The 26793-nt window shown below is 38.8% G+C and overlaps 3 protein-coding genes and 1 non-coding gene across 4 annotated transcripts; all 4 read left to right on the forward strand.

Moving 5' to 3' along the window:
- The first annotated feature begins 3873 nt into the window (after positions 1–3873).
- On the forward strand, positions 3874–10493 carry LOC143535193 (uncharacterized). Its single transcript, XM_077029514.1, has 10 exons — positions 3874–4087; positions 5606–5778; positions 6568–6726; positions 7231–7380; positions 7931–8074; positions 8147–8303; positions 8394–8566; positions 9129–9184; positions 10225–10327; positions 10404–10493. The coding sequence occupies exons 1-10, from the start codon at positions 3874–3876 to the stop codon at positions 10491–10493; spliced, it is 1419 nt and encodes a 472-aa protein (XP_076885629.1).
- Positions 10494–12293: 1800 nt separating this feature from the next.
- Positions 12294–14355, forward strand: LOC143535214 (uncharacterized). Its single transcript, XM_077029531.1, has 3 exons — positions 12294–12620; positions 12698–12919; positions 13924–14355. The coding sequence occupies exons 1-3, from the start codon at positions 12294–12296 to the stop codon at positions 14353–14355; spliced, it is 981 nt and encodes a 326-aa protein (XP_076885646.1).
- Positions 14356–16518: 2163 nt separating this feature from the next.
- On the forward strand, positions 16519–24160 carry LOC143535215 (uncharacterized). The gene is made up of 11 exons (XM_077029532.1): positions 16519–16660; positions 19068–19127; positions 19286–19359; positions 19455–20246; positions 20793–20883; positions 20976–21050; positions 21149–21700; positions 21789–23135; positions 23229–23289; positions 23493–23641; positions 23725–24160. The coding sequence occupies exons 1-11, from the start codon at positions 16576–16578 to the stop codon at positions 24060–24062; spliced, it is 3624 nt and encodes a 1207-aa protein (XP_076885647.1). The 5' UTR covers positions 16519–16575; the 3' UTR covers positions 24063–24160.
- Positions 24161–24835: 675 nt separating this feature from the next.
- Positions 24836–24909, forward strand: TRNAV-AAC (transfer RNA valine (anticodon AAC)). The gene has a single exon. It is a non-coding gene; the product is annotated as a tRNA-Val (tRNA).
- The last annotated feature ends 1884 nt before the right edge of the window (positions 24910–26793 follow it).

A 26793-nucleotide genomic window follows, 5' to 3' on the forward strand; every position in this document is an offset into this window, starting at 1 on the left:
ACTACTCTGCACTCCACCCTGGAATGCGTCAACATCCACGCCTGCGTAAAGAAGAAAAGTGTTAAATGATATCAAACTATGAAGATAAAAGCTAAAGGAAGTTGTACTTACGGGTTTTCTTGAGCCTGAAAGTACGGACGGGCGGGGATGAACCCGATGGAGCCGGCCTCTTCACGCCGGTCACCGTCGTCATCCTGGGCTCTTCGGTGACAGTTGTCACAGCCTCCGGAATGGTGATTTTATCACCACCGGGATTCCCCGCCACCTCTTCGCTCTCGGTCTCCGAGTCAGACCGAGGCGCTGGATCGGCAGTGGAGGCCACCTTCTCCTTCCCCTTCCCGCCGGCAGCCTTCTTCTTCCGCACCAACGGAGGACCATCTGCGGATTCCTCATCAGAACATACGATTAAAGGAATTCCAGCAGAGGTTTCAACATTGAGGGGTCGAGGGTCGAATAGCGCCTTACCTGGCCGACGGGCGCTAAGGATCTCATGGCCTAGCGGATAGACCTCCACGAACCGATCCGCCGTTTGTTCTAGGATGGGCAACTCGTTCTCGTCTAGAGCGCGAGTACCCATCCGACTGGGACCGTCAGCCTCCCGCGGGTTCAGGAGCGACTGCAAGTCGTTCCCCTCTGAAATAAACAGGAAAAAAGTTAGAAGAAATTATAAATCAACAAAAAGAAAGAAAGCATACCGTAAGGAACAGAGTTCGAACCGTATTCGAGGACGATTGGGATCTTATGCGCATCCGCAGCCTTCCACACCCGGCTCATCCCCAGCATCACCATCCCGGACTCCGCAAACCGGTAAACCGGAGATTGGACCCGAGATATCTTCGCAAACCATTCCGCCTCCTGGTAGCTGGAGGCGTGAAGGCTGGGAAGTGCTTGCCCGTTCTTGAATTTCATGGCAATAGGGATGGCGCGAGCGGATATGAAGAAGAACTCCCGCTTCCACGAGCGAAGACTGCGCTCGGTCGCGCAGATCTTTAAACCCTTAATCCGGGTTGTCAACGTGTACCACCCCTGGATGCACCTCCAAGTGTAGAAGGTCATCAGGCGGTCAACATAGGGCTCAATGCCCAGTATCCGGCACACCCACTCAAAGTGGCGAATCTTGGCGATCGTCATGGGGTGCAACTCGGTCAAATGAACACCGTGCCTCTCAAGGACACGGTAAACAAACTTTGTCAATGGGAACCTAAGATTCCCATAGACAAAGAATGCAGCATAAACCCCGATCTTGCCTCTGGGGGCATCGTACACCGTCTGGTGGGGTTCAGGAAACTCAGGCTCGAGAGACTCGAGCATGAACTTCCTGACGACGTACCGATACAGATCGTCGGGCAGAGCACACTGGCACTCGCCAGCAGTACTCTTGTCATCGACTGTAGATTCGAGGTCACGAGACATCTTGCAAAAGAAGAAGAAAACGATTTCGGGAGAATGCTTGCCTGAAAAGGTGAGTATTCGCCGGAAATCGTAAAGAAGATGAAGAGAAGAGTGAAAGTGTGGATTACAAAGAACCCTCTCCCCCTTTATATACTAATCACAATTAATGCGATGAAATTAATGCGGAAGAGAGAGAAAACGAAGGTGCAATGAAACTATGACACGTGGCAAAAAGCAAGCTGGCAACAGCTGTTGACAGGACGCATACCATTAATTTCGCGGCCACGCGCCCGAAAAATCGCGCCCACGCGCCTGAAAAAGCGTCTGGAATGACCATGTACTGTCATGTCACCATAACTTCCTGCACGATCTGACATAGTCAGAAGAAACCGTCGCACGACGTTTCAGAGTTTTGGACTGTTCTTCTTTCCACCAACTCTTCGAATTTCAAAATTCAAAAAGATTAAAAAGTAGGCGGGAAAATACCCCTTACCTTGGCAAACAAGTAACCGTAAGACGGATGCGGGTACAGTGTAAAGGCAAAACCCTTCACATACCTAGCACCCGCAGGGAATTGAAGCCAAGTAAACCTTGGCAAACAAGTAACCGTAAGACGGATGCGGGTATAGTGTTAAGGCAAAACCCTTCACATACCTAGCACCCGCAGGGAATTGAAGCCAATAAAACCTTGGCAAACAAATAACCGTAAGACGGATGCGGGTACAGTGTAAAGGCAAAACCCTTCACATACCTAGCACCCGCACGGAATTGAAGCCAAGTAAACCTTGGCAAACAAGTAACCGTAAGACGGATGCGGGTACAGTGTTAAGGCAAAACCCTTCACATACATAGCACCCGCAGGGAATTGAAGCCAAGTATACCTCGGCAACCAAGTAACTATAAGACGGGTGCGGGTATAGTGTAAAGGCAAAACCCTTCACATACCTAGCACCCGCAGGGAATTGACGCCAGGAATACCTTGGAAGTAAAGTAACCGTAAGACGAGCGCAGGTACAGTGTTAAGGCAAAACCCTTCACATACCTAGCGCTCCGCTGGGAATTGAAACCAAGAAGGATCTTCTGGGCAATGCTTGCGGAAACGGAAATAACATCCCCGCATAGCGGGAACGTCGAGAACTACGTTGTTTGAAGCTCCAGGATGGAATTGGTGGTTTTAACATAATTGATCACTATGTTCAAAACTACCAAAACCTCACGGAGAATCCACACAAGTGGGACTCAACGCTCCTGACTTGCGAGGAGGTTACAGCCTACCCGCATCATACCCAAAGACCAAGCAGGAAACTCGGGAATTTCTGCAAGTGACAAGGACTTCCGCGGGAGGAATCCCCATTTAAAACCTTAAAAAACCCTTTTCAAAAACCCTTTGCTTAAGTCCAAAAGTTCACCTAACTTTATTAAACACTCATGAGAAGAACATTGGACTGGGGGGACTTGAAGAGGTAGGTCCCAGCAGAGCCCAGTTGGACCCGCAAGACTCACCTTGAAGAGGAACGTCTGCGCAGAAACCAACTGGATCCGCAGGACCAACCATGCTCAGAGACGTGACGTCCTTACGCGCAGTACGCAAGCTGGTCCCGCAGGAAATGCCTCCCAATGGTGAAGGACTCCGCCTGTCCCCGCAGCCTCGGATACAAGCCATCAGGGAAGGCCACCCGCGCAGCAAGGCTACACGCACAAGGCACTTAGCTCTCAATCACTCAGTGTCACCTGAAGGAATGAGCGAAGCCGGGAACAATCCCGCACAAGGGCGGGAGGGGGAATACTCCCGCCCAAGTAAGCCAGTCCGTACGATACGGGAAGATCTTCTGTACTGTACCTGACGAGGTATGGGAAAAAGATCTGACTAAAGATACGACAGCTTATTGACAACAGTATGGCGAGCAACATGCTCCTGTACTGTGTCACTATTAGCCGCTGCCTACTCACCAACTACTGCTATACCACGTGCGTAGCCGGCAGTTGGTGGAAAAGGAATAGTACACAGCAGGCCTGGTCACTATCAGCCGCTGCCTACCCACCAACTACCAGCAGGGCACGTGCGTAGGCCACTGTTGGTGGAACAGGAACACTGTTGCAGCCGGCCACACCTCCTTGGAAACCTACCTTCGGCTATAAATACCACAAATGGTATGACCATCTCATCTATCTTGTATCATCATATTATACCTGATATCTGCTCTAGCAATCTCTTAATATACATTTATATTTAAAGAGCAATCTAGTCTGATTCTCACGCCGGAGGGTGGTCACAAGGAGGAACCCCCCTTCTCAGTGACAAGCTCACGGTGTCTGTTTTGCAGGTTATCAGAAGAACCATCTTCTCAGGGTCTAACCCCTCGTGGGAAACATCTATCTAACCCCCAGGTTACCAGTAATCTGCCCGGTGTTCATTTAGTGTTTCTTCAGTGAGTGAAGATATCAATTGCCTACAACACTAAATCAGTCTAGTTGTTTATCATGAATTCTGCAATGCCAATGAACCTATCTCGATCGATACTACACGACGCGTTCATCGTCACGATGGATGATCAACTTCGTGTGTTTCGTAAGGGTGGAATTGCTATCGAAAATGACCGAATTGTAGCCATCGGGCAATCCTCGGATATTGTTCGTCAATACTCGTCAAATTCGCATCAAATCATCGATCTTCATGGCCACTTTCTACTTCCTGGTATGTTCTTCTACACCTTCGATACAGATTGGATCGGTTTTGCTATGCAAAAGTGCAACTTCACAGACTTTATTGTATTGTGATCGTTTAAAGGATTCTAATAGCTTCTAAACAATCTTGTGCTGAATCACTGATCAAGAAAACTTAATTGAAAAAGTTGATTACAATATTCATATAACCACTTAATCTTATGTCTAAACTTGAATTCTTTTCCGAATCGGGGTTTTGCATTCAGTAGGCTTCCGAGCTTAGTTCCAACCCGAAATAGACCATTGGTCAGCTCCGATCATCTATTTTTTCAAATTGACTATGTGTTCAAGTTCAAAATTAAAAAAAAAATCGATCGCGAGTAAAGTGCTTTCGGTGTGGTCAATTCGGACTAGGAGTGTCAATCGTGTCGGGTTGACGGGTTGATGAGTTTCGGGTTGGCGGGTTAGCATGCTGAGATTCTTCAACCCGAACCCAACCCATATATTTATTCATGTCGTGTCGACCCATTTAAATTCGTGTCGTGTTCGGGTTGTGTTTCGGGTTGACCCATTTTACGTTCATATACGAATATGAGTAATACCTATTCACTTAGTAATAAATTAAACAATCAGTTACACTTATTCGTATAACACTTGTTAATAATTTGTGATAGATCTTATTGTTTGTGTATTTATCTTTCATTCTCAATTAACAAACTTAGGTTCACATACTTGGCTCAAGGTAAGAATAAACGAACCCGAGAATAGGCGGATAAAACTAATAAATAAAAATGTTGTAAGTAAAAAGTAGATAAAAGTAATTTAAAAAGAATTTAGTTTTACTTTTAAAAGTTAATTGATATATGAAAAATTAAAAATCTAAGTATTTAACTTGAAAATTTAAAACTTCTTATTTCTAAAATCAAAATATTAACTTCTTTAAAAATCTTAAACGGGTTAATAGGTCAACCTACTTTTTAACGGGTCGGGGTGGTTCGGGTTGACCCATTTTTTAAACGTGTCAGGTTCGGGCTGACCTGTTTAAGAAAACGGGTCGTGTCAGCCAACCCAAAACCTACATTTTTTTCGTTTCGGGTTTCGGTCGTGTCACACCCCTAATTCGGACACTTCGCATCCGTGGGATCGCGTTGCCGGAACAAGTAACCAATCTCGCCCAAACCGATTAGCTCGATCGGCTCAAGAACCATTGAAACCGTATTCCTATACGAAAATAAAGTGATTCGGCGCCAATTTGACTCTGAACCGATAGACATTTATTTATTATACATTAACAATGGAGCGTCAAACCACATGGTAGGCAATCGTTCTTCTCGGGATTTTAAATGAACGAATCACGGGAAAAGTGAAGTTTGGAGATGACTCTTGTGTCTAGCCGAGATTTATTAATTAAATAAATTAACCCAATTCCATAACTTGAAGTGGGCCCACTCGACCCAAACCGACACCGGCTTATGTTCGGGTGGGAATTACTCCCAACTTAATCCGAATAATTAACATGTTTAACTGATCAACAAGCATTGTTAGCCAGGTTTGATCAATACACACGTACATACATCTCAACAACTAGCTAGAGGTATTGCTGATGACGTGGACTTGCTTACGTGGCTGCACCATCGCATTTGGCCGTATGAATCAAATATGACTGAAGAGGATTCGTACATCTCAACTTTACTTTGTGGAATTGAACTCATTCACTCTGGTGTAAGTTCATCCCTTCTAAGCCCGACCGGAGTCGTCTAGTTTATTATTTATTAATTAGTTTATGTACATTTTTGTTTATTTACGTATTTGAAAAAAAAATTGGCTCGTTTATTATTTATTAATTGTTTTATATACATTTTATTTATTTATATATTTTGAGAACATGCTCGGCTAAAGCTTGTGTGCAATACCTTAAACGAGCTAGAGCTTAACTCGCGAGTTGTTTTTCAAGCTTGAGCTTGGCTGGGGCTTGGCTCGGTTATTATTTATTAAGTGTATTATATACATTTTTCATTTTTGTAATTTTGAAAAAAATATTAAGCGAGCCTAAGCTTAGCTCTACCGAAGCTCAGCATGTGAGTCATTTTTTCAAGCTCAAACTTGGCTCGTTTATTATCTATTAAGTGATTTATACACATATTGTTTATTTATATATTTTGAAAAGAATCTTAAAACGAGCCTAGGCATGGCACGAGCTCGTGTGCAGTACCATTAACAATCCAAAGCTTGGCCCGAGCTCAACTATGCGGTGTGAAATCAATATATAGAAGTCCAAGAGAATTAAAACTTAAAAACACACTACGCTCGTTAACGCTCAAAGAGCCTAAACCTTCTTCTCATAGAAGGCTCGAGCTCAATCTTGATAACTAAATGAAGTTTTTTTAGGCTTGAACTTAGTCTTGATAACTAAATGAACTTTTTTTGAGGCTCGGGCTCGATTCGTTTCGAGCTTTCTATCAATCTGATCTCGAGTAACTCGTGAGCAGCTTTTTGCTAATTGATTATCAGGTCACATGCTTTGCGGAAGCAGGAGGACAACATGTATCAGGAATGGCAAAGGCTGTAGAATTGCTCGGTCTGCGTGCATGTTTAACACAGTCAATCATGGATTCTGGTGATGGTTTACCATCTTCATGGGCCATTAGGTCTGCAGATGAATGCATTCAGGTAAATATTCAACACTGCAAGTAGGCATGTAAACGAGCTCGGATCATGAGTAGTTTTTCAAGCTTGAGCTTGGCCCGGGCTCTGGCTCGACTCGTTTATTATTTATAAAGTATTTTACTAATAAATATACCTGTTTTTCGTATATATTTTGATTGTAACTTTTATTGATATAACATAACACATACTATTTACTTACTTCATCATAATATTATATATATATAATTTTCATAAAAAAAACTTTACTTAATCTGTTAAGAAATATTAGGTAAATAATAGGCTCGCGTAGGCTTGCGATCCGGCTCGAGCTCGAAAAAGCTCGGCTCGGGCTCGTTTATTAAACAAGCTTATTGTTAAGCTTGAGCTCAGGCTCGGTTCGAGCTTTTAATGAGTCGATCTCGAGTAGCTAACGAACGGGTCGGCTTGTTTACACCACTAACTGCAAGCTTCAAATATATTGAACTAATGACTTAATAAGAAACTGATGTTCTTTCTGTAAAATCACAGTCCCAAAAGGAGTTGCACAAGAAGCATAATAATACTGCTGACGGACGCATCCGAATATGGCTCGGGATTAGACAGATTATGAATTCAACTGATCAGTTACTTCTTCAAACACGAGATGCTGCGAAAGAACTGCAAACTGGAATCCACATGGTCTCTTTTACCCCCACCCCTAATATTTTTTTATATCTAACCAGTATTAAACCCGCGCATGTTGTTGCGTGAAAAACTGCGAAAAAAGTTAACATTGTCAAAAGCTTATAAAATAAAATCAAGACCTTTACGTGAACCAAGGCATTGAACCATGAAAAAGATAGGCGCTTAGATAACTTTACATTATCACGCGCACTCCGGTTTAAATGAAACTTGCATCGAAACATAGTTGAAGATAAGCACATCGTAACAGTATATTCAGATTTGTATAAACATCATATGTTAAAAGTTATGAAAAAACTAATGAGAGGGACACTTGTCAAATTTTGACTGGCCAAAAAAAATCTGTAAAGGTCAAGGTATTTAATGTTAAGTTTAATTAAAGTGAAAGGGGTTATATTGTAAATTTTTAGGGCTATAATATAGCATTTAAAACCATTGTATTAAATAATTATAAGCTATGCATCCATTTGTAACAAATGAATAGTGATTTTAAGACAAAAATATTCTTTGCTAACTATGATATATATATAACTATTTCAAACCTTAGCATGTTGCAGAGATACCCTATGAGAATGATCTCGTGATGCAAACTCGAGATATCGATCATGGAACCGTTACATACCTAGAGAAAGTTGGTTTTTTGTCAAGCAATTTACTTTCAGCTCACACTGTTTGGGTAAATGAAACCGAGGTAAATTTCGTAATCTATAACTGCATATTTTTCACTAGTGTATATGATTAATTTTAGATCATATTGTTTCAGATTGAATATCTTTCTAAAGGTGGAGTTAAAGTGTCACACTGTCCTGCTGCTGCAATGCGCATGCTCGGATTTGCACCGATTAAAGAAATGCTTGATGCGAATGTTTGTGTATCGTTGGGGACAGATGGCGCACCGTCTAATAACCGAATGAGCATTGGTAAATAAATGTGAATTTTGGTATCAGATGTTTTGGTCTTAAGCTGGTTAATGAAGTGGTTTGAGGTGTTTTAGTTTATTGTTTTAACAGTTGATGAGATGTATCTAGCTTCTTTGATTAATAAAGGAAGGGAAGTTTATTCAAAAGGTACAACTGCCCCTACAGCTTTACCTGCTGAAACCATTCTTAAAATGGCAACTATAAATGGTGCAAACGCAGTGCTGTGGGATAATGATATTGGATCTCTTCAAGTTGGAAAAAAGGTTTCTTTTTTTTTTTCCTTTTTTTGTTACCGAAACCAAAACCGAACCCGTATTTCTGTTGTTTCTTTCTTACGCTAAAGGTGTAAACTAGCCAAACCGAACCGAGTTATGCCTAAGCCTAAGCTCGGCTCGCTTTATATTTTTTGTTTTTTAAATATTTTTTTATTCATGTATAATTATTTTTTATAAATATTTACCTTAATATAGCATAATATACATTATTTAAATACTTTTAACAGAATTTTATTTTTATTTGTATCTATAATTATTATGTGATATGTAGTTTTGATATATTAAACAAAATACAAATGATATGCTTGTTCGGGCCTGCAAGCTTATACAAGTTTAATGCATGAAGCTTGGGCTCATGCTCGCTTGTTAAATAACCTCCAATATAGGCTCGGGCTTGGGCTCATTTACGCTCAGCTTGATTTGAACTTTTAGCGAGCGTATCTCAAGTAGCTCACGAGCAGCTCACTCGTTGCGTTGCTACTAGTAGAGGTGACAATTTTGACCTATTTACGCGTTATCCATCATTCTAGTTTTATGCATATTTCTGCAGGCTGATATGATTGTAATCAATCCTTCCTCGTGGTCTATGGTTCCAGTTCATGACTGGTATGCACATAAATTGCATTAACAATTTTTGAATAATAAAGATGGTTTTGATGAAATATATACACACACGAATATGTATATATATATATACACACACACATAAATAATAAAGGTTAAACAGGTGGTTTGATTAACACAGTGGGTTCTAGGCTTTAAACCAAACCGAACCGTTAAACCACCAAACCGCAAATTTTATCTCAAATCGGTCAAACTGGCCAACTTGCTTTAGTTTGGGAGGTTTGATCGGTTTCAACGTCTCCCCTAAATCGGTAACAAGCACCAACCATATTAACCAAAAAAAAAAACCTGGCTAATTGGTAAGCTACCGATTTTTTTTACTGGATTAGGTGATTTAAAGAAAAAAAAAAGTGGTTTTAGGTAATTTGCTATCTCAAATAGCGGATTACCAGCACACATCAGCTTACTTTCCACGTGGCTGTCCACATCATCCTTGTTCAACAAGTGTCGTCCACAAAAGCGGATTACGCAGAGTTTCCAAATGGTAAAGGACTTTGCGTAATCCGCTATTTGAGATAGCGGATTCCACGTGGACAACACTTGTTGAACAACTGGAGGATGTGGACAGCCACGTGGAAAGTAAGCTGACGCGTACCGGTAATCCACTATCAAAGAAAGCAAATTACCTGAAACCACTTAAATTTTAGTCAACCACCTAAAACCACTATTTTTTTCTTTAAATCACCTAATCCAGCTAAAAAATGGTAGCCAACTTTGGTCCAATTTATATTTCAGTTAACCATCAATTTTTGGGCCAGGATAAATCATTAAACTTTCAAAAAAATTCTGCCAAAAACCCCTAAAAAACCCGTTGACTTTTTATACCTGGCGGTAACAGTCATAGTTGCTGAAGTGGCAATGAATTCTTTCAACTCAACCGTCATGTGGATGGGTTTGCTGATGTGGCAGCTTATGTGGTTGGCTGGTTGCCATGTCACCTATAGGCCAATGTATACAACAAAATGTAAAAATGATATTCTGTTGCAAAACTTGCATCTGCTGACAATATGGTTTCATTTCAGCATCTCCAGCCTCGTGTACAGCTTACGAACGGAAAATGTGGTCTCGGTTATGTGCGATGGCCGTTGGATCATGAAGAATCAGAAAATCGTGAACATTGATGAGGTATATTCGTTATACTAATATATGCAGCAAGAATAATATTATACCGTTTAGTAACAAAATTTGCTGCGTGAAACAGGATGAAGTTATTTCAATGGCCAAGCATGCTTCTGCACAGCTTTTGAACCGGGCAGGCATACAAATTCCAAACAGGATGAATCTCATATGAGAAATAATACGTAATATGAAGATGACATCGATGCTTATACGACATGATCTATTTGTTACATGAACTGAACTAATGTATTTAAACTGAATTTAACAGTTGAAAAGTATTTAATAAACACAGTATATCTGCTACGTTGTTCATTTATTTCATCTTGATGGTGTGAGTGGTGCCCTTGTCTCATTATTTTACTTTGGGAGAGGCTAAAGTAACATTGGCTAGTCCGCTAATTATTTGTAGGTCTATACGAGTACACGACCGTTTACAGTGTCTCGTCAAGAGCTAAGTGCGGTTAACAATGAATCTTGACTAGATAGTAGAAGTCAACTAAAGTTGACACGTCAATACTTATTCGATTTAAGCCTTTTCCCGTGATTTCCCCCTTTTAGTTATTGAAGTTTTTAGTTAATAAGAACACAAGATGTCGCGTATCGGAATCATGTAATAATGTTGTTTTTCATTGTTTTTCATTGTTTTACATTTTCAATTTGTCTTTTTTTCACATGATTTTAAACTAATCAAATCACATTAAAAAAAAATCACACAATGAATCACATACATATGTCAACATGATTACATAGAACTAAACTTTTAGGCTGCATGCAATGGTGAGGGGCATCGAAGCCCCTTCACAGTGCCACGTCGGCGCCACGTGGGCACCGGGGGCTTCGAAGCCCTTCTCAATAACGCCCTGTTATGGTTTAAACACCCTTGGACGCCCCATTATATATATAAATATATATGTATGTGGATGAGAGAGAGAGAGAGAAGGCGCCAACACCCACCGCACCCACCGCGCCCACCTCCACCGCGCCCCCCGGCGGTGTTTCCCCTCAAACGGCGCCCTTTCTCCCCATTGAAGGCGCCCATAGCGTGTAGTCTTATTAATATGATTTAAAAACTATTTCCCATATATAAATTACCAACTTTTTATTCTCTCACATAAATGCTATTCAATTTTTATCTTTTGTTGTTTTTTATAAATAGATTTTTTCAAAACGCAACGTGTAAACGTTTTGCTAACTTTTTATAACCACACTGCGCAGAGGATTTATTTGTTCCAATTTTTTTAAAAAAGGTTGGAACATGCTTTAACGTACGTAATGGGTTGAGCCCGGGTGGGTTCAAGCTCGAGCTCGAAATTAAACAAGGCAGCTTGGCTAGGCTCGGGTACGAGCTTGGAGTGTACCGAGCCTAAGATCAATCCAACAAGTTGAGCCATGATCTGAGCTGAGCATGGTTAAGCTCCGCTCGGTTACAAAAATGAGCAAGCCGACCTACGTCATTTGAAATCGAGTTTTATTTGAGCTTTTATCAAACGAGCTTGTTGAACAACCCCAAGTACGCTTGCTTTACGCTGTGTTCCCGAGCTCACTTAACGAAGGAAATGAAAACATTTCCTTTCCTTTCTTTTCATTTTCCTTTCCTTTCATTTATTTCTCTTTCCTTTCCATCCATTCAAACGGAAAGAAAAAATCGCACCTCCATTTTTCTTTCCATTCATAAAACTCCATTTTTCTTTCCTTTGATAAAACTTGGGAAGATAGGTATTGATTTTTCCTTTAATAAAACCAGGAACACCATTTTCTTTCAACTCCTTCATTTCCATTCCTTTCCTTTGTTAACTTGGGAAGAGCGTAAGGAATCCGCCATCTTTTAACCTTTCCCGCCACAACACATTTTCGCAAAACACTCGTTACATTTAAACTTCAAACCTTCTAAAACCTTCATTTCATCTTCTTCAATCTTCATCACTTCAATAATCAATCATAATCTGTAATAATCATATTATTATTACAAATCATGTTCAACACGGAAGTAATTCAAATTCCGATTCACTTCATGTCATCCGTACGATCTAAATCATCAGCGTTGATGATTCAACGAGTGTTCAGAGGATTTACGGTCCGGAAAAGCGTGAGGAAGTTATTGGCAATCCGAAACCAGGTACGCGAAGTTGAAACAAGCATTAACGATACCGAAACCGTTGAACTAATTCGGTTAGATAACAAGGAGTGGTTGCGAGTGAACGAAAGGATAATGCTGTTGCTGTTGAAGCTGGACTTGGTTCTAGGCGTTGGTTACGGAGTTAGAGAGTTGCAAAAAGCGGTTATTAGGCAGGCGATTGCGGTACAGGAGATAATAATAATAATAATAATAATAATATGATTAGATGTGATGTAACTGGATCTGATATTGATATTGAGATTGAGAGTGAATATAAATCTGAAGAGGTTATGGAAACGGTGTCGTTTCGTGATAAGAGTGTTGATGATTCGAGTCGTTTTGTTGATGAAGTTGAGGTTGAGATTGAGGGTGAAGTTAAATCCGAACAGGTTATGGATTTGTTATTGGTTGTTGCTGATATGGATACGAGTAGATGTGATGAAACCGGATCTGAGGTTGCTCGTGGAAATAACTCCGAACAGGTATGAATTCTTCATCGATTGTTGCTGGTGTTCACAAGCCGAGCTGGCTTGGAGTGGCTCAGTTTTGAAACTGAGCTGAAAATTTGAGCTCGAGCTTGTCTCGGCCTTAAACCGAGTTGGCTTGTAGGAGTGTAAACGAACCGAACGTTTGGTGAACTGTTTGTGAACCGTGCGGAGGGAAGTTCGTTTATGTTCGTTTATTTAATAAACGAACGGACATGAACAGAAAGTTTGTGTTCGTTTAATTAAACGAACGAACATGAACACATGTTTCATTCGTTCATTTATGTTCCTGAACGTTCGTTTATTCATGTTCATCTATGTTTGTTCATATTGTGTTCATTTATGTTCGTGATCATACCCTTGTTCGTGTTCACTCGGTTCGTTTACAGGCTGGCTCGGCTCAGCTAGGTTTGGCTCGGTTTTAAAAAGGAACTTTTATAAATGCATTTCAACCGAATACAAAATAAATTGACTCTGAACAGGTTATGGAATAGTCATTGATTGTTGCTGGTGTTCACAAGCCGAGCCAGGGAGAGCTCGGACTCTGTTTGGTTTTAAAAGGAGTTGAAAATAAACCGGGCTGAAATTAGAGCTCGAGCTCGAGCTCGGCTCGTTGACTCGGTTTTAAAAATTAAATTTTATAATACATTTCAACTGAATACAAAATAAATTCTTAACAAGCTCAACAAAATATATAATTAGAGTTCAAATACAAAATAAGTTTAATATAATACATAACGAGTTTAAATCAAGTTTAAACTAATACATAACATCTATATGTTAGGTTGTATGTATCAAATATTAATACATAACAGGTTTAAAATATATACATAGTTATATTTATATAGGTTATAATGTTACATGTATCAGATTTTAATATATAAAAAGTAAAATAGTTTGGGCCGAGCTACAGAGCGAGCTTCGAGCTTTTTGGACAGCCCTAGCTGCTACGATCAGATATGCTGAAACCGAATCTGAAATGTCGTTGTTTTCATGATCAGATGATTCAGATCGTTGATGATTCAACGAATTTGTCAGTCAGTGTGGAATCTGTGATGAATGCAACAATGGAAGTTGTGAAGGAGATCAGTGTGTATTGTGATCCGGTTGAAGGTGCAGGAATGGAATCTGTGACGAATGCAACAGCGGAAGTTGTGAAGGAGATCGGTGTGAATTGCGATTCGGTTGAAGATGAAGGAATGGATGATAATAATAACAATAATAGTAATAATAATAAGAAGAGAAGTGTAGAGCTGCTTGAGAAACTGATGGAAGATAATGAGAAGATGGTGACACTAATGACACAAATGTTTGAGAGGAATGAGATGCAGACTCGGATGATTAACTCGCTGAGTCGACGAGTTGAACAGTTGGAGAAGACGTTTGGGTGTGATAAACCTCGAAAAAAGAAGAACATAATGCATTCTGTGTAACAAGGTGTTTTGTAATAATTTGCATCTGTTTCTGTCATTGTACTTGTTGAATTACTCGTCTGAGTACTTGGTAGGCATGGAGTACTTGACTAGTTGGGGATTACTCATCGAGTACCCGGTTACCCGTCTAGATCAATTTTTACAACATTGATTGTAAGTTACTATGTTATCCTCCATAGAACTTCAATGATTGCAGAGCATGTTAAAGATGGATCAATTTAGAAGAGTTTTTTTTTTTTGAATTTCAGTAATAAAAATAATATTTTTTAGAGTTAAAGAAACAGAGAAATGGAGAATGCATAAAATGTCTTTATTATTATTATTATTATTTTATTTATTTTTTTTTTGAAAAATCCATGTTATCTTTCATGAAGTTTTAGAACTTGGCACTTGATCAAGTGTAACATATTAATTTGATAAAGACCTGTAGTTGTGTAAGGTTAAAATAACAAATGAAAATTCTTTTTCAAAAATTTATTGTTACAATAAAACTTTTTAGGTTGGTTTTTTTTATAAATAAAAGAAAGAGTTAAAAGTATTTCGACCCACTTTTGTTAAGTTGTTTTTTTCTTATAAATAAACTCTCTATGCATATGCTTGTGAATGAGTTTGAAAACAACTTATTAACTTATATTGTCTTTTTTAAAAAAGTAAATATTTATGGCTTAGTAAACAACTTTTTAAGATCATGTGATGCGTAGTTGCGGGTGTCCCAAACCCCCCCCCCCCTTCAAAGTTGTGGATTACATTTTGCCTTTCGAAGTTGTGTACATGATGCTGTAGCGTCAATTGCTTGTGAGAGAGAGAAGACAGAGGGGGATAACTAATTATTGTAGGAGAGTTGTGAGTTTTTTTTACCACTACACCACTTTTTGCAAAACTTTGAAATGATGATTAGGACGCCATGTGTCGCATAACACATCTACATAAAGAGTTTTGATTACGCGTGATTTAAACTTATCAAAACCTAAATTAAAAAGGGACTTTTGTGGATGTTAAAATTTTTTTTAACTTATTGACTTTTTCAAAATCCAATAAGTTAATAAGTTATATTCTAACTCAATCCCAAACGCCTATCAATTAAAGAAAATATAATTTCTAGTTTTTCTTCAGGTCAATTATCTCAACCCACTTAGCCAAAGTAAGCCCAATTTATTCAACACAATAACTATTTGGGTCCGATTAGACATGCATAAACCAGTCAACCGCTTATTCGAAAACCGGTTAATTTAATAACCAGTTATTGGTCAACGGTCAATTAACCGACTAGACCAGTTAATCATGTTGGGTACTACCCGATTTTCAAGCACAAAAACTCTAACTTGTATAACCGGTTTTGAGTATAACCGAAGCAGTTAACCGGTAATTAACAAGGAAAAATCTGGTTTTAAAAAAATAATTTAAAAACCTAAAGCCGCTAAAACTAGTTGGGCCAAAATGAAAAAGTTACAGTCGGTTTTTTCGGATAAACACCGGTTAAAGAGGGACCGGTTAATGACCAGTTAAACAGTTTGGATGTGCACCTCTGGGTCCGATCAAGGTCTCTCGTAGAGATGATCAAAAAAACCGGTTCCTGGAACCGAACCGGTGGAACCGAACCGGAACCGAACCGGTTCCTACCCGTTTTTTGTAGGAACCGGACCCTATCTGATTCAACCCGATGATCCGTGACCGGTTCTTGCATTTCTGAGTGTGGGCGGGTAGGAACCGGAACCGAACCGGAACCGGAACCGGTTCCTAACCGTTTTTTTTGGCCGTTTTTGACCGTTGGGTCAAAAATAGCCGTTTTTTGACCGGTTACGGTACAGGAACCGGTAAGAACCGGTTCCATAGGTTAGGGGTCCGAGGGTGGGAGAACCGGTTCGGTTCCCTAACCGGTTCGAGCCTGGAACCAGTTTTAAAGGGGGTTTTAAATATAGGAACCGGTTCCGGTTCCTAGTCCCAAACCGTTTTGAACATTTCTATTCTCTCGTACCACCCCACCCAAACACGCACAATCTCCCAATCGTGTCTTCTCTCTCTCTCTCTGCAACAAACCCTTGTCATTAATATTATTATTAATATTAGTATTATTATTATTTCAATTTCCAAGCCCTAAAAATAAATAAACAAAACCAAATCAATCTCCCCATTGATTTCCGTTTATTTAAATTAAATTAAATCTCATCTCCACTCACTCTTCAATCTCCTTAACCGGATCTCATCTTCTCGAACCTTCCGATGACTGAACCACAACAACAACAACGCAAGCTTCATCTTCCCGACGATCTCATCTCCTCCAAACTACCACCTGCTGCTGCTGAAGGTTTACTATCAATTAATCGTTTTATTTCATTTCTGTATTATTATTATCATTTCTGTATTATTATTATTATTAGCTAGGGTTTACTGATCTGTTATACGGCTTATGACTTACTTATTTGTATTGAACGTGTTTACTTCCGTTTGACTTTACGACTTTAGGCCAATTTCGCATTGCTTTCACCTAATTATCAATTCATTTCATTTCACTTTGTATAAATACTTTAGATAATAATAATAGTAATCAATTAGGGATGAGATCGCTATCGTAATGATAGATACTAGGAGAGCATTTTTTTACTGACTGTGTTCAGCAGGTACTGGTACAGGTAGTAGTTTTTCACGCTTTCAGTATCGGTACCACTCGGTTTTGGTATTCTCAATGGTACCAGTACCAATCAGTACCGAACCGAAAAAATTGGTACGGTTCTCAGTGTATGGCTTCACTCTTTTTCGGTACGGTACCGTACCGATATCATCCCTATCAAAAATGCGTGAAACCATGTACTGAATACCGTACCAATTTTTTATGGTTCGGTACTGATCGGTATTGGTACCATTGAAAATACCGAAACCGAATGGTACCGATACTGAAAACATGAAAAATTAGTACCGGTACCCGCCCGCTGTAAAAGGTGCTCATTCTTATTTATATAATCGGTAAGAACATGCTTTGTGAATCTGTATAGAATTTTGGTTCATTTCTGTTTAGCTTTGTGACTCTATCGTTTGGCTACACTGATATGAACATGATTGGTTTCTGCTTTATGTGATTTTGTTTGATGCTCGTGCTGCTTTGGATCTACTTGTTAGATTATAACTTTGGTTCTGGGCTGATTTCTAGTAGTTTTGACTTTTTGTAGGATTTATAACTCCATGATTCTTCATGGACTAGATATTTAGATGCATCAAAGCTTGTGTTACCAGCACTTTTTTTTCTTTAACCTATTTCATATGACTGGATGTGTTCTAGTGCAGCATTTTTAAGCTACCACTACATGTAGAGTTAGGTGATGAGCAGTTTATTTATGTGTTAAAAGAGCTAGTAAATATGTTGTTTAAGTGTTTTAACAGTGGAATATTCTCGTTAAGGGCTGTTCTGATTTAGTTGATCTTTTATGCCAGGAAAATGAATATCTCTTGCTGTATGTGATTTAGTTTTATCTCAGTGCTACTTTGGATCTATTTTTTAGATCTTTACTTTGGTTTTCTGTTGATATTCTGTATTCAATAGTTTTCTAGGACTTCGTCATCACAATTCTTTGTGGACTAGATCTATAGCAGTTTATCTGCATTACTGCTCGTGATAGTAGTCTGCTTCAGCACCTGAGAATTTTTTTTTCTTTAACCTTTTAATTTGACTAGAGTATTTTAGTGCAGACATTCTAAGTTATTAGGATTTAGGACATGTAAATTGAAATGATAATTGATTTTACTGTGTTAAAAGAATCCACGAGGACTGTACTTAACAATCTTGACTGTTAACAATCTTTAATAATAGAAGTTGGAAGTTTCTCTTCTCTAAGGGCTGTTTTTTTTATTAATCTAATACACATGAGACATTGCATTTTCATATGATCTTCTTACATTTGTTTTAAGGAATATTGGTTTTAAATAATCCCATCTATGGCCTATTGGTAAATATCAGTCCCAACTTTACACTTGCCTGCTAACTGTCCCAACTATTGATGTATTTGTTTTTAACGGGCCGCGACTAACGGATGTTAACTCCGTTAGTGATTTGATGACGTGGACTTTCTTCTCCGGCTGGAAACTTGCCGGAAACCTGCAACTTGCCTCCATTCTCTCTAATATCGTCACACCGTCTCCCTCCCTCTTCAAAAGACATCGGAAATTAGAAAATGAAGTAGATTTCATCTTCTTTCATGGCCAATCCCTATATACCAAACCCGATTTTATTTTCAAAAATTTGAAATCAATGTTACACGATTTACAAAATAAGCATACGGCTTCTGTTAAGAGGATAAAAACGAGTCGAATGATGTGTCAATTACCTCAAATGGTGCACGATTGACGAGGGTGGACTTCGCCGGAGACAACAACGGCGGCACGTCGGTTAGGTTTTGAATGAGGGGAAAGATAGAGAGAGATGGTGTAACGATATTAGGGAGAATGGAGGCGAGTTGCAGGTCTCCGGCAAGTTTCCGGCCGGAGAAGAAGGGCCACGTCAGCAAATCACTAACGGAGTTAACATCCGTTAGTCGCGGCCCGTTAAAAACAAATACATCAATAGTTGGGACGGTCAACAGGCAAGTGTAAAGTTGGGACTGATATTTACCAATAGGCCATAGTTGGGATTATTTAAAACCAATATTCCTTGTTTTAATGGAATTACAAAATCATCACTTATCATCGTTTTATTCTTTTAACCTGTAATGGTTTGATGACAGTGGACACTTCAGGGGGGAATTCTGAGGATAAGATGATGGGTTTGCTGGATGATTTCAAAGGTTGGTTCTATGCATGAGTTGTACTTTTACAGCTATTTTATAGCAAATAAGTAGTAGTTTGGTAGTAGAGTTTTCTCTTTTCAACCACCGTCTTTTGTTCATTAGTATTTTTTTTTTTGAGTTTTTATGATATTTGTGCTTTTCTTGATTTAATATAGATCACGCTGGTCTGGACAGCAGCATCCCCTTGTCTCCTCAGTGGCTCTATGCTAAACCAAATGAAACTAAGATGGTAACAATTTTAACAATTGAATAAAATTAGAGCTGTCTATACGTATACATTTGTGTGGGTGTGTTCTGAACAATATCTTTGTAATTCGATTACAGGAAACACGTGCACCGAGTTCTCTTTCTCTTGGGACTGATCCCAATGTGAAAGAACGGCGTGCTGATGTCACTGATGACAAAAAGGATTGGAGAAAACTTGCAAATGACACTAGTGCACGCAGTTGGCGGGAAGAAGAAAGAGAAACAGGCTTGCTTGGTAGAAGAGACCGCCGGAAGACTGACAATCGTCGTGCTGATGCTGTTAGAGACACCACCGATACTAGAGGCTCACCTCCTGACAGATGGCATGATGCTGGTAAAACTAACTCTGGTCTTGAACCTCGGCGTGATAGCAAATGGTCATCTAGGTGGGGCCCAGATGAAAAAGACAAGGAGGAGAATCATAGTGATACTCAAACAACTCAAACACATTCAACTACGACAAGATCAACGTCTGAACGTGATTCAGAAACCCGTGATAAGTGGAGGCCCCGCCACAGGATGGAGGCTAACTCATCTGGGCCAGGTTCTTTTCGGGCTGCACCTGGATTTGGATCAGAGAAAGGACGGGCTGATGGACCAACCACGGGCTTCACCATTGGACGCGGCAGGCCTATCGCAAGGCCTTCATCTGCAGGGTCCATTGATAATAATGATAGTGTGCCTGGCAAGCCTGGTATTACAACTGGAGTGTTTTTTTACCCGAGGGGAAAACTTCTTGATATATACCGTACACAAAATCTTGACCCGAGTTTTGCTAACATGCCTGATGATATCATGCAAGTTTCTCCTATTACACAAGTAACTGCTGTTGAACCACTTGCTTTTGTTGCTCCTGATAAAGATGAAGAGGTAAGCTAGTGTATCCTCACAGTTGACTTTTTAAAAGGGAGAATTTCATATATACCTCTATATACTTTTAAAATGTTATATGGATACCCTAATCAAAATCAAATTATCATAATCATATATATCCTTTCATGACTTTTTAATATATAGCAGTTTTACCCCTTTTCAACATATGCTTTTTTAACCTTTTCTTATTATATTTCAATCTTTATAAGACATGTTCTATTGTGTATATAAAGATTTCGTATTGATCTTAACTTTTGATAAAAATGAGCTCCGATATAAAAATGATTTGGAACTATGTTAAATAGACATGTTAAAAATGATTTTACGTTTAATATGGGTAAATATGAAATTTTAAAAATTTTACAAAAATAAGGGTAAAAATGGTCATTTCTTAAATTGTTTTTTTTTTAAGCTTGGGTTGGATATATATATGATATATTTATAAGTTTGTAGGGTATATTTGAATTTCTCCCTTTTTATTATTGGTTGTTATTGTTATTATTATTGTTGTTATTATTTAGCAAGTTAATGTGTTTGGCACAGTCTGTTCTTGATGATATATGGAAGGGGAAAGTCACTAGTAGTGAGGTGAACAATTCATTTCCAAAGGTCAGGTCAACCGAGAGTATTACAGGTAATTAATGGTCAATCTTAAATCTTAATGAAAAACCTAGGTAAATAAAGGTTCATTTGTATAATTTAAAAATCTGAGTTTGTTCTATATAGATGCTGGAAAAGATGGTAATCAAACAGATGCTGAGAGCACCCTACTTTTTAGCAGCCCTAAAAGTAACTTAGAAGGTGAGTTACGCATTTTCACATGTAGTTAAAAAGTTATTTATTGACATAACATTATCTAGCAAATAAATCATATGCTGCAACGTCGTACTTCGTTTCAGGGGAGCAAAGAATTCCAGAAATAGAATCCTATGAAGAGAGAACACGGTCGGGTGGAATCATAGTCAACAATCTTGATGACAGTTCTAATCTTAAACTTACTGATTCAGCTTATGTGAAGCATCAGTTGTTTGATGATGTCATGCCGCCATCATCTGAGCAATATTGGGCTGGAAATATGCAGCAGCCCATGACTAGTAGTATTAATAAACATTTGGCGAGTGGTATTCCGCCTGAGGAGCTAAGTTTATATTATCGTGACCCGCAAGGCGAGATCCAAGGCCCGTTTCTCGGGGTCGACATCATCTCGTGGTTCGAACAAGGGTTTTTTGGGGCAGATTTACCCGTTCGTGTGGCGGATGCTCCAGATGGAACACCTTTTGAAGAATTAGGAGATGTTATACCGCATCTTAAAGCTAGTAGTTACACCACTGATGCTGACGTGGCAGCGCTGCCTCCTGTTTCTGAAGTTGATGTTTTGATGGATGATTCACACTGGCAGATGACTGGTAATAATGGTTCATACTCTGAAAGTCAAGGCTTCAATGATGAAGGTTAAAACTTAAATACCCTTTTTATTCATTTTTTTATGCTATCATTCTATCTTTTTCATTATTTTTCCTTTTCTTTTTCCATAAATTGTTTTTCCAGGAAGGCCTGAAAAATATGTGAACAATCACTCGGGTCCTTCTGAACTTGGTGCCTTGAACCAAAATGATAATAAGATGCACCCGTTTGGGTTGTTGTGGTCTGAGCTTGAAGGGTCTAGTTTAAGGAAAGACTCGCCACATCAGCAGCAAGTTATGAACCCTATTGGTGGACTACCTGATTACAGAAGGGATACATATCAAGATGCCATGTCAGCATTCAACCTGAATCAAGAAGCTAATCACTTTGATATAGCGGAAAAACTTAGGTCTCAACATATTCAACAACAGCTACTTCAACAGCATAATCTGTTATCTTCTTCTCACGTGAATGAACAACGGTTGACCGGTTTGACTGGTCAAGATTTTGACCACATTATGGCACTTCAGTTACAGCAACAGCAACTACAACAACAACAACAACAGAGGCAGATTCAGCTTCAACAGCAAATGCTACTTAAGGAGCAACAATCCAGACAGCAAATGCTGCTTGAACAACTGTTACACAATCAAAGATCTCACACGGATTCTGCGCGGTCTCATAACTCTCATAACGCACTCGATCAAATGCTTTTGAAGCAACAGATTTTAAGTGAAATGCAACAACGTGAGCAGATGATGCAAGCAAAATATAACCATCAAGGGCACGGAAATGATCTTTTGGAGATGATGATGCGTGCAAAGCATGAATCAGCGTCATCTATAGAAAACCAGATGCTTCAACGTGAGCAGTTAAGACAGTTGGGATTGAGGCAGAGAGTTGAAATGGAGGAAGAAAGACAACTCGGTTATGATCGGTTTCATCGGGTCAACTCACCTGGACTCAGGATTGGTTCTCCAGATTTGAGTCACATTCAACGTGGAATTTACGACCAACAGCTGTTACCGTATGAACGGTCATTGTCAATGCCAGGTGGTGGATCGGGAATGAATCCTTTAGTTTCTAATAATTTAATGTCAAATGAGTGGATGGAATCAAGGATTCAACAGAATAGAGATGTGGAAGCAAGGAGAAGTTCAGAAAGTCAAAGTCAATGGATGTCTGGTGGGACCAATGATGATAATTCAAAAAGACTGCTTATGGAATTACTTCACCAAAAGCCAACTATTCAACCTACTGAACCGCTGGATATAAGTTCAGGACCAAACCACCCATTTGGTGTTGGATCTTATGGCTTGAACCCTGGTGCACGCATTGATGACACGTTAGTCGGCTTCAAAGGCAATGAAGGGAGCCTGCACCCAATGAATGTTTTAGGTGCTGAAACTCATGAAAGTATGCTGACTCAGCAGGGTGGTGTTACCGCTATACATCACAGGAATAACTCACTTGGAATTGGTGGTAATCTCTCTTTCTCTCTCTCTCTAGACACACACACACAGTAGATATTAATGTGGATGAAGGTTCATAATATGGTTATGATTGATAATGCAGGGTACATGGACAATAATGGAGTTGGAGCTTCTGATTCTTTTTCATTAGATTCTGAAGATCGGTAAGAAAAACTACTTTTACCGTTAATTTGGACCATGTTTAAATAGTTTTAACGTTAATTTGCGCGACTGAGAAAGTTGTAATTATTATGCAACTAGGGGAAGTATGAGTGCATTTTTTTATTAAGAATATAAATCGTTAATATTAAATATAGTATTTCATTTTAATTTGAGGAGGCCTTAAAATGAAATGCTTTGTGTGCAGAATGATAGCTACGTCCCAAAGGCCCGAAAATATTTTACTGAAGCGTCCACCGGTCCCACGTGCTGCCTCGTCACACGAAGCGTTATCTGAGCTGGCATCAAAATCAGATGTCAGAGGTAGGAGCGTTCCTACTATTATTTCTCCCGAAGGTATATATTTATTGTTTTATATGCTTGCATGGTCGCATTGCATTAGAAACATTCAGAAACCGATTTATTTGTTTTATTATTAGGCGGGAGACGGGAAGCCGGAGGTAATGCAGCAAATCAAGCCACCGAGAACACAGCAGACATTCGTTTTAGAAGAACATCATCATGGAGTGATGCTGACGTGGCAGAAACAGCTTCTTTTAGTGACATGCTTAAAAGCAATAATGCTAGAAAGTCGGATAAAGATAATCATGCATCAGCAGCAGCAGCAGCAGCAGCTTTAGAAGGTGCAGACGGACAAGGGGGTAAAACCGGAAAGAAAAAAGGTAAGAAAGGGAGGCAAATCGATCCCGCTCTTTTAGGGTTTAAGGTTACCAGTAACCGGATAATGATGGGCGAGATTCAACGAATAGACGATTAACCTGGCAGGTCTTTTTTTTTTTTAAGATTTGTTGTTTGTTAATTTGTATGGATTTATACAATGTTTTGTGCAAAGCCTTTTTTATTCACCTCAGTGCTGCATCCTATTTTCTGATGTTTGGTAATGAGGGTAGGCTTGCATAGAGTAAAGAGTTTGCTTGTAAAGCTTGTACAGACTTTATATTTTTATTATTATTATTATTATTATTATTATTATTATTATTATTATTATTATTATTATTATTATGTAGTTCAGTTGGAAATATATATATGCTTATTAATATTATTTAAGTATGAAGACTACTTTATACGCTAACTGCGTATGTATCTAGTTTGTTTTTACATGACCAAATGATTAGTATGGCGTTTTAAACATGCTTCAACAACTTAAGTGAAATCAATGCACATGTTTACGATTCAAACGTTGATTGCTCTTACGATCGAGTTAACTGAACCAAAAAAGTGTTTTGATATATCGGTAACACTTGAGTCCCCTAATGCTGGTCAGTACAAATATAGCTTCCATTAACTTTTCGTCTGCTACGGCCTACGTGTTATTTGATTTTATTTGTTTGTAGAATTTTGCTTCGTTCTAATAGTTTTAACGATTCTTGAAGATAACCCAGATAAGAGGTTTCCGTAGTTAAATAATAGGTCTTATACTAATATTAATTAAGCGTGGTATTAATCAAGAGATTAAATGAGATTTTGAATGATAAAGAGTGATGAGCATTACAAGAACTATTAAATAACTGGAAACGGATAATGGCAAATGGTTTCGTGGTGGTGTTGGTTATCACGTCAGTCTAACACACTGAAGGTCTCCGGTTCGAACCCGGGCGAAGCCATGTTTGTTTTCAGTTTTAATTTTTATTGTTTTTTCACTAACAAACAGTTACAGAACATGGAAGCCTCAAGGATTAGTGAAAGGTTATCATGAAGCCAGATTATGTTAAAGCATTTTTTTTTTCTAAATTCCTGATCTTTTTGAAAACGTTTAGTTGTTTAGAAAATAACATATACTGGACGATATTTAACTCGTATCTTAATATTAATACTTTTACCACGCTATATTATCATTGAGCATCTATATACCAGTATGATGAATTGATAAATCTATTGTACAAACAACAAACAACTTCATGTTTTTGTATATCATGGTTATTTTGGGTTAACATGTTGTATGTGGATTGTGATTCTTATAGCCATATTATTCAAGTGAGTTTAATGCATATGATATATCATATATGTACGTAGTAGTATATACTATACTACTTATACTACATTATCATCTCGTGGCAAAATCAAGGAATCAATATCACATATAGCACCGAAAGGCGAAAACCATACAAAATGAAAGAAAAAGAATAATTAGTACATAAACAGCACTCCCCCGTCCGGCGTCTGGAGATTTCCCTATGGTGAAAAGAATAGCTGCCACAAAAACAAACTGCACATACTAAAAAAGGGTAGACCAAACACACAACACTCATGGATAAGGACTCTTAAACCACAAAGATTTTATGCCCCAAGTGACATATACAAAAATTAGAATGTAGCCAGTTGATAAAAACAACTGATCTGTAAGTTGTGTCATCCATGTGTAAAAATACGATAACGAAATTAGCATATTCTTGATTTTGGTACCAAAGGTTAAGGGCTTGAATCTCATAAAGTAAAAAATAGTTGTATGCCAAGAAAGTATGAAACTAACAATGGATATGTGTGAGATTTGCATAGTTTGAATTGGTACGATCCATTTTCGGGTCAAATTTCCATGAACAATGGGTACGTGTGTTGACCGGTTTATTTATGACTAATTTTAATGTGTTTTACTTAAAAGGAGATACAAATGACAATAAAAATAATTTATTTAGTTATTCCAAAGGTGCTAAGACGTCAAAGAGTAGAGCTAATTTGATGTATTTGTAGGAAGTCTTGGTTTTTTAACGGAGACTCGAGTTTGATTCTTACAAACAACACTTTTCGGGGCATGATGGCTTAATAAAGGAGGACTGGGATCTTGGTGATCTTTAGTTCGATCCTGATGGCGTCCGGTTTTTACCACTAGTGGGCCTTCGGACGGGTGAGTTTTCTCCGAAATTGGAGATAACTTACAGGCGCTTAAGGGCTATGTACGGATGGATTGGGCTAGCAGGTAGTGACATTTTGACATTAGGTCACCCGTATGAAATACCTAGATAATTCTATGTTTGTTGGCTAAAAAATATTCATATTTTAATTAATTTAATAAATTTCATGGTTGAGAAAATTAGGAAAAGAAAAAAGGTCCAATTGGTGTTTGAATGTTGATACTTGAGGAAAAAATATGAATGATAACGAAGGGTTACATACTTACATAAGTGAATATGATAAGAAGACTTTTACTTGGCTCAGGATTATCAGCCGAGGAAGATTTGATGCAGGATATGTTTTCTTGGTGGTCCCACACCTCTGTCTACCGGTGGCCTGAATTCTTTTAGGGTGGCGGAAAGCGATGGATCATTGTGGTACAACACCATCCCTGCTGTCATTGTTTGTAGGCCCCACTTCTTTAACACACAATCCACTTGCTATATGGCTTTTAAGACTTTAGAGCATTTTGACTTTCTAAAGTTTTGTTAGTGTAATTTGTAAATTATAAGGTGGGGTTTTAAGTGATTGCGAATGTAAATTATAGGGTGGAGAGAAAAAAGGTAGTGATTGTTTGAAAATTTGGGGAAAGGGTAGTG

Source organism: Bidens hawaiensis, unplaced genomic scaffold, assembly GCF_021521415.1.
Source record: "Bidens hawaiensis isolate Kalapana, Puna unplaced genomic scaffold, B.hawaiensis_p1.1 tig00010432_1, whole genome shotgun sequence".
In the NCBI taxonomy this organism is placed as follows: Eukaryota; Viridiplantae; Streptophyta; class Magnoliopsida; order Asterales; family Asteraceae; genus Bidens; species Bidens hawaiensis.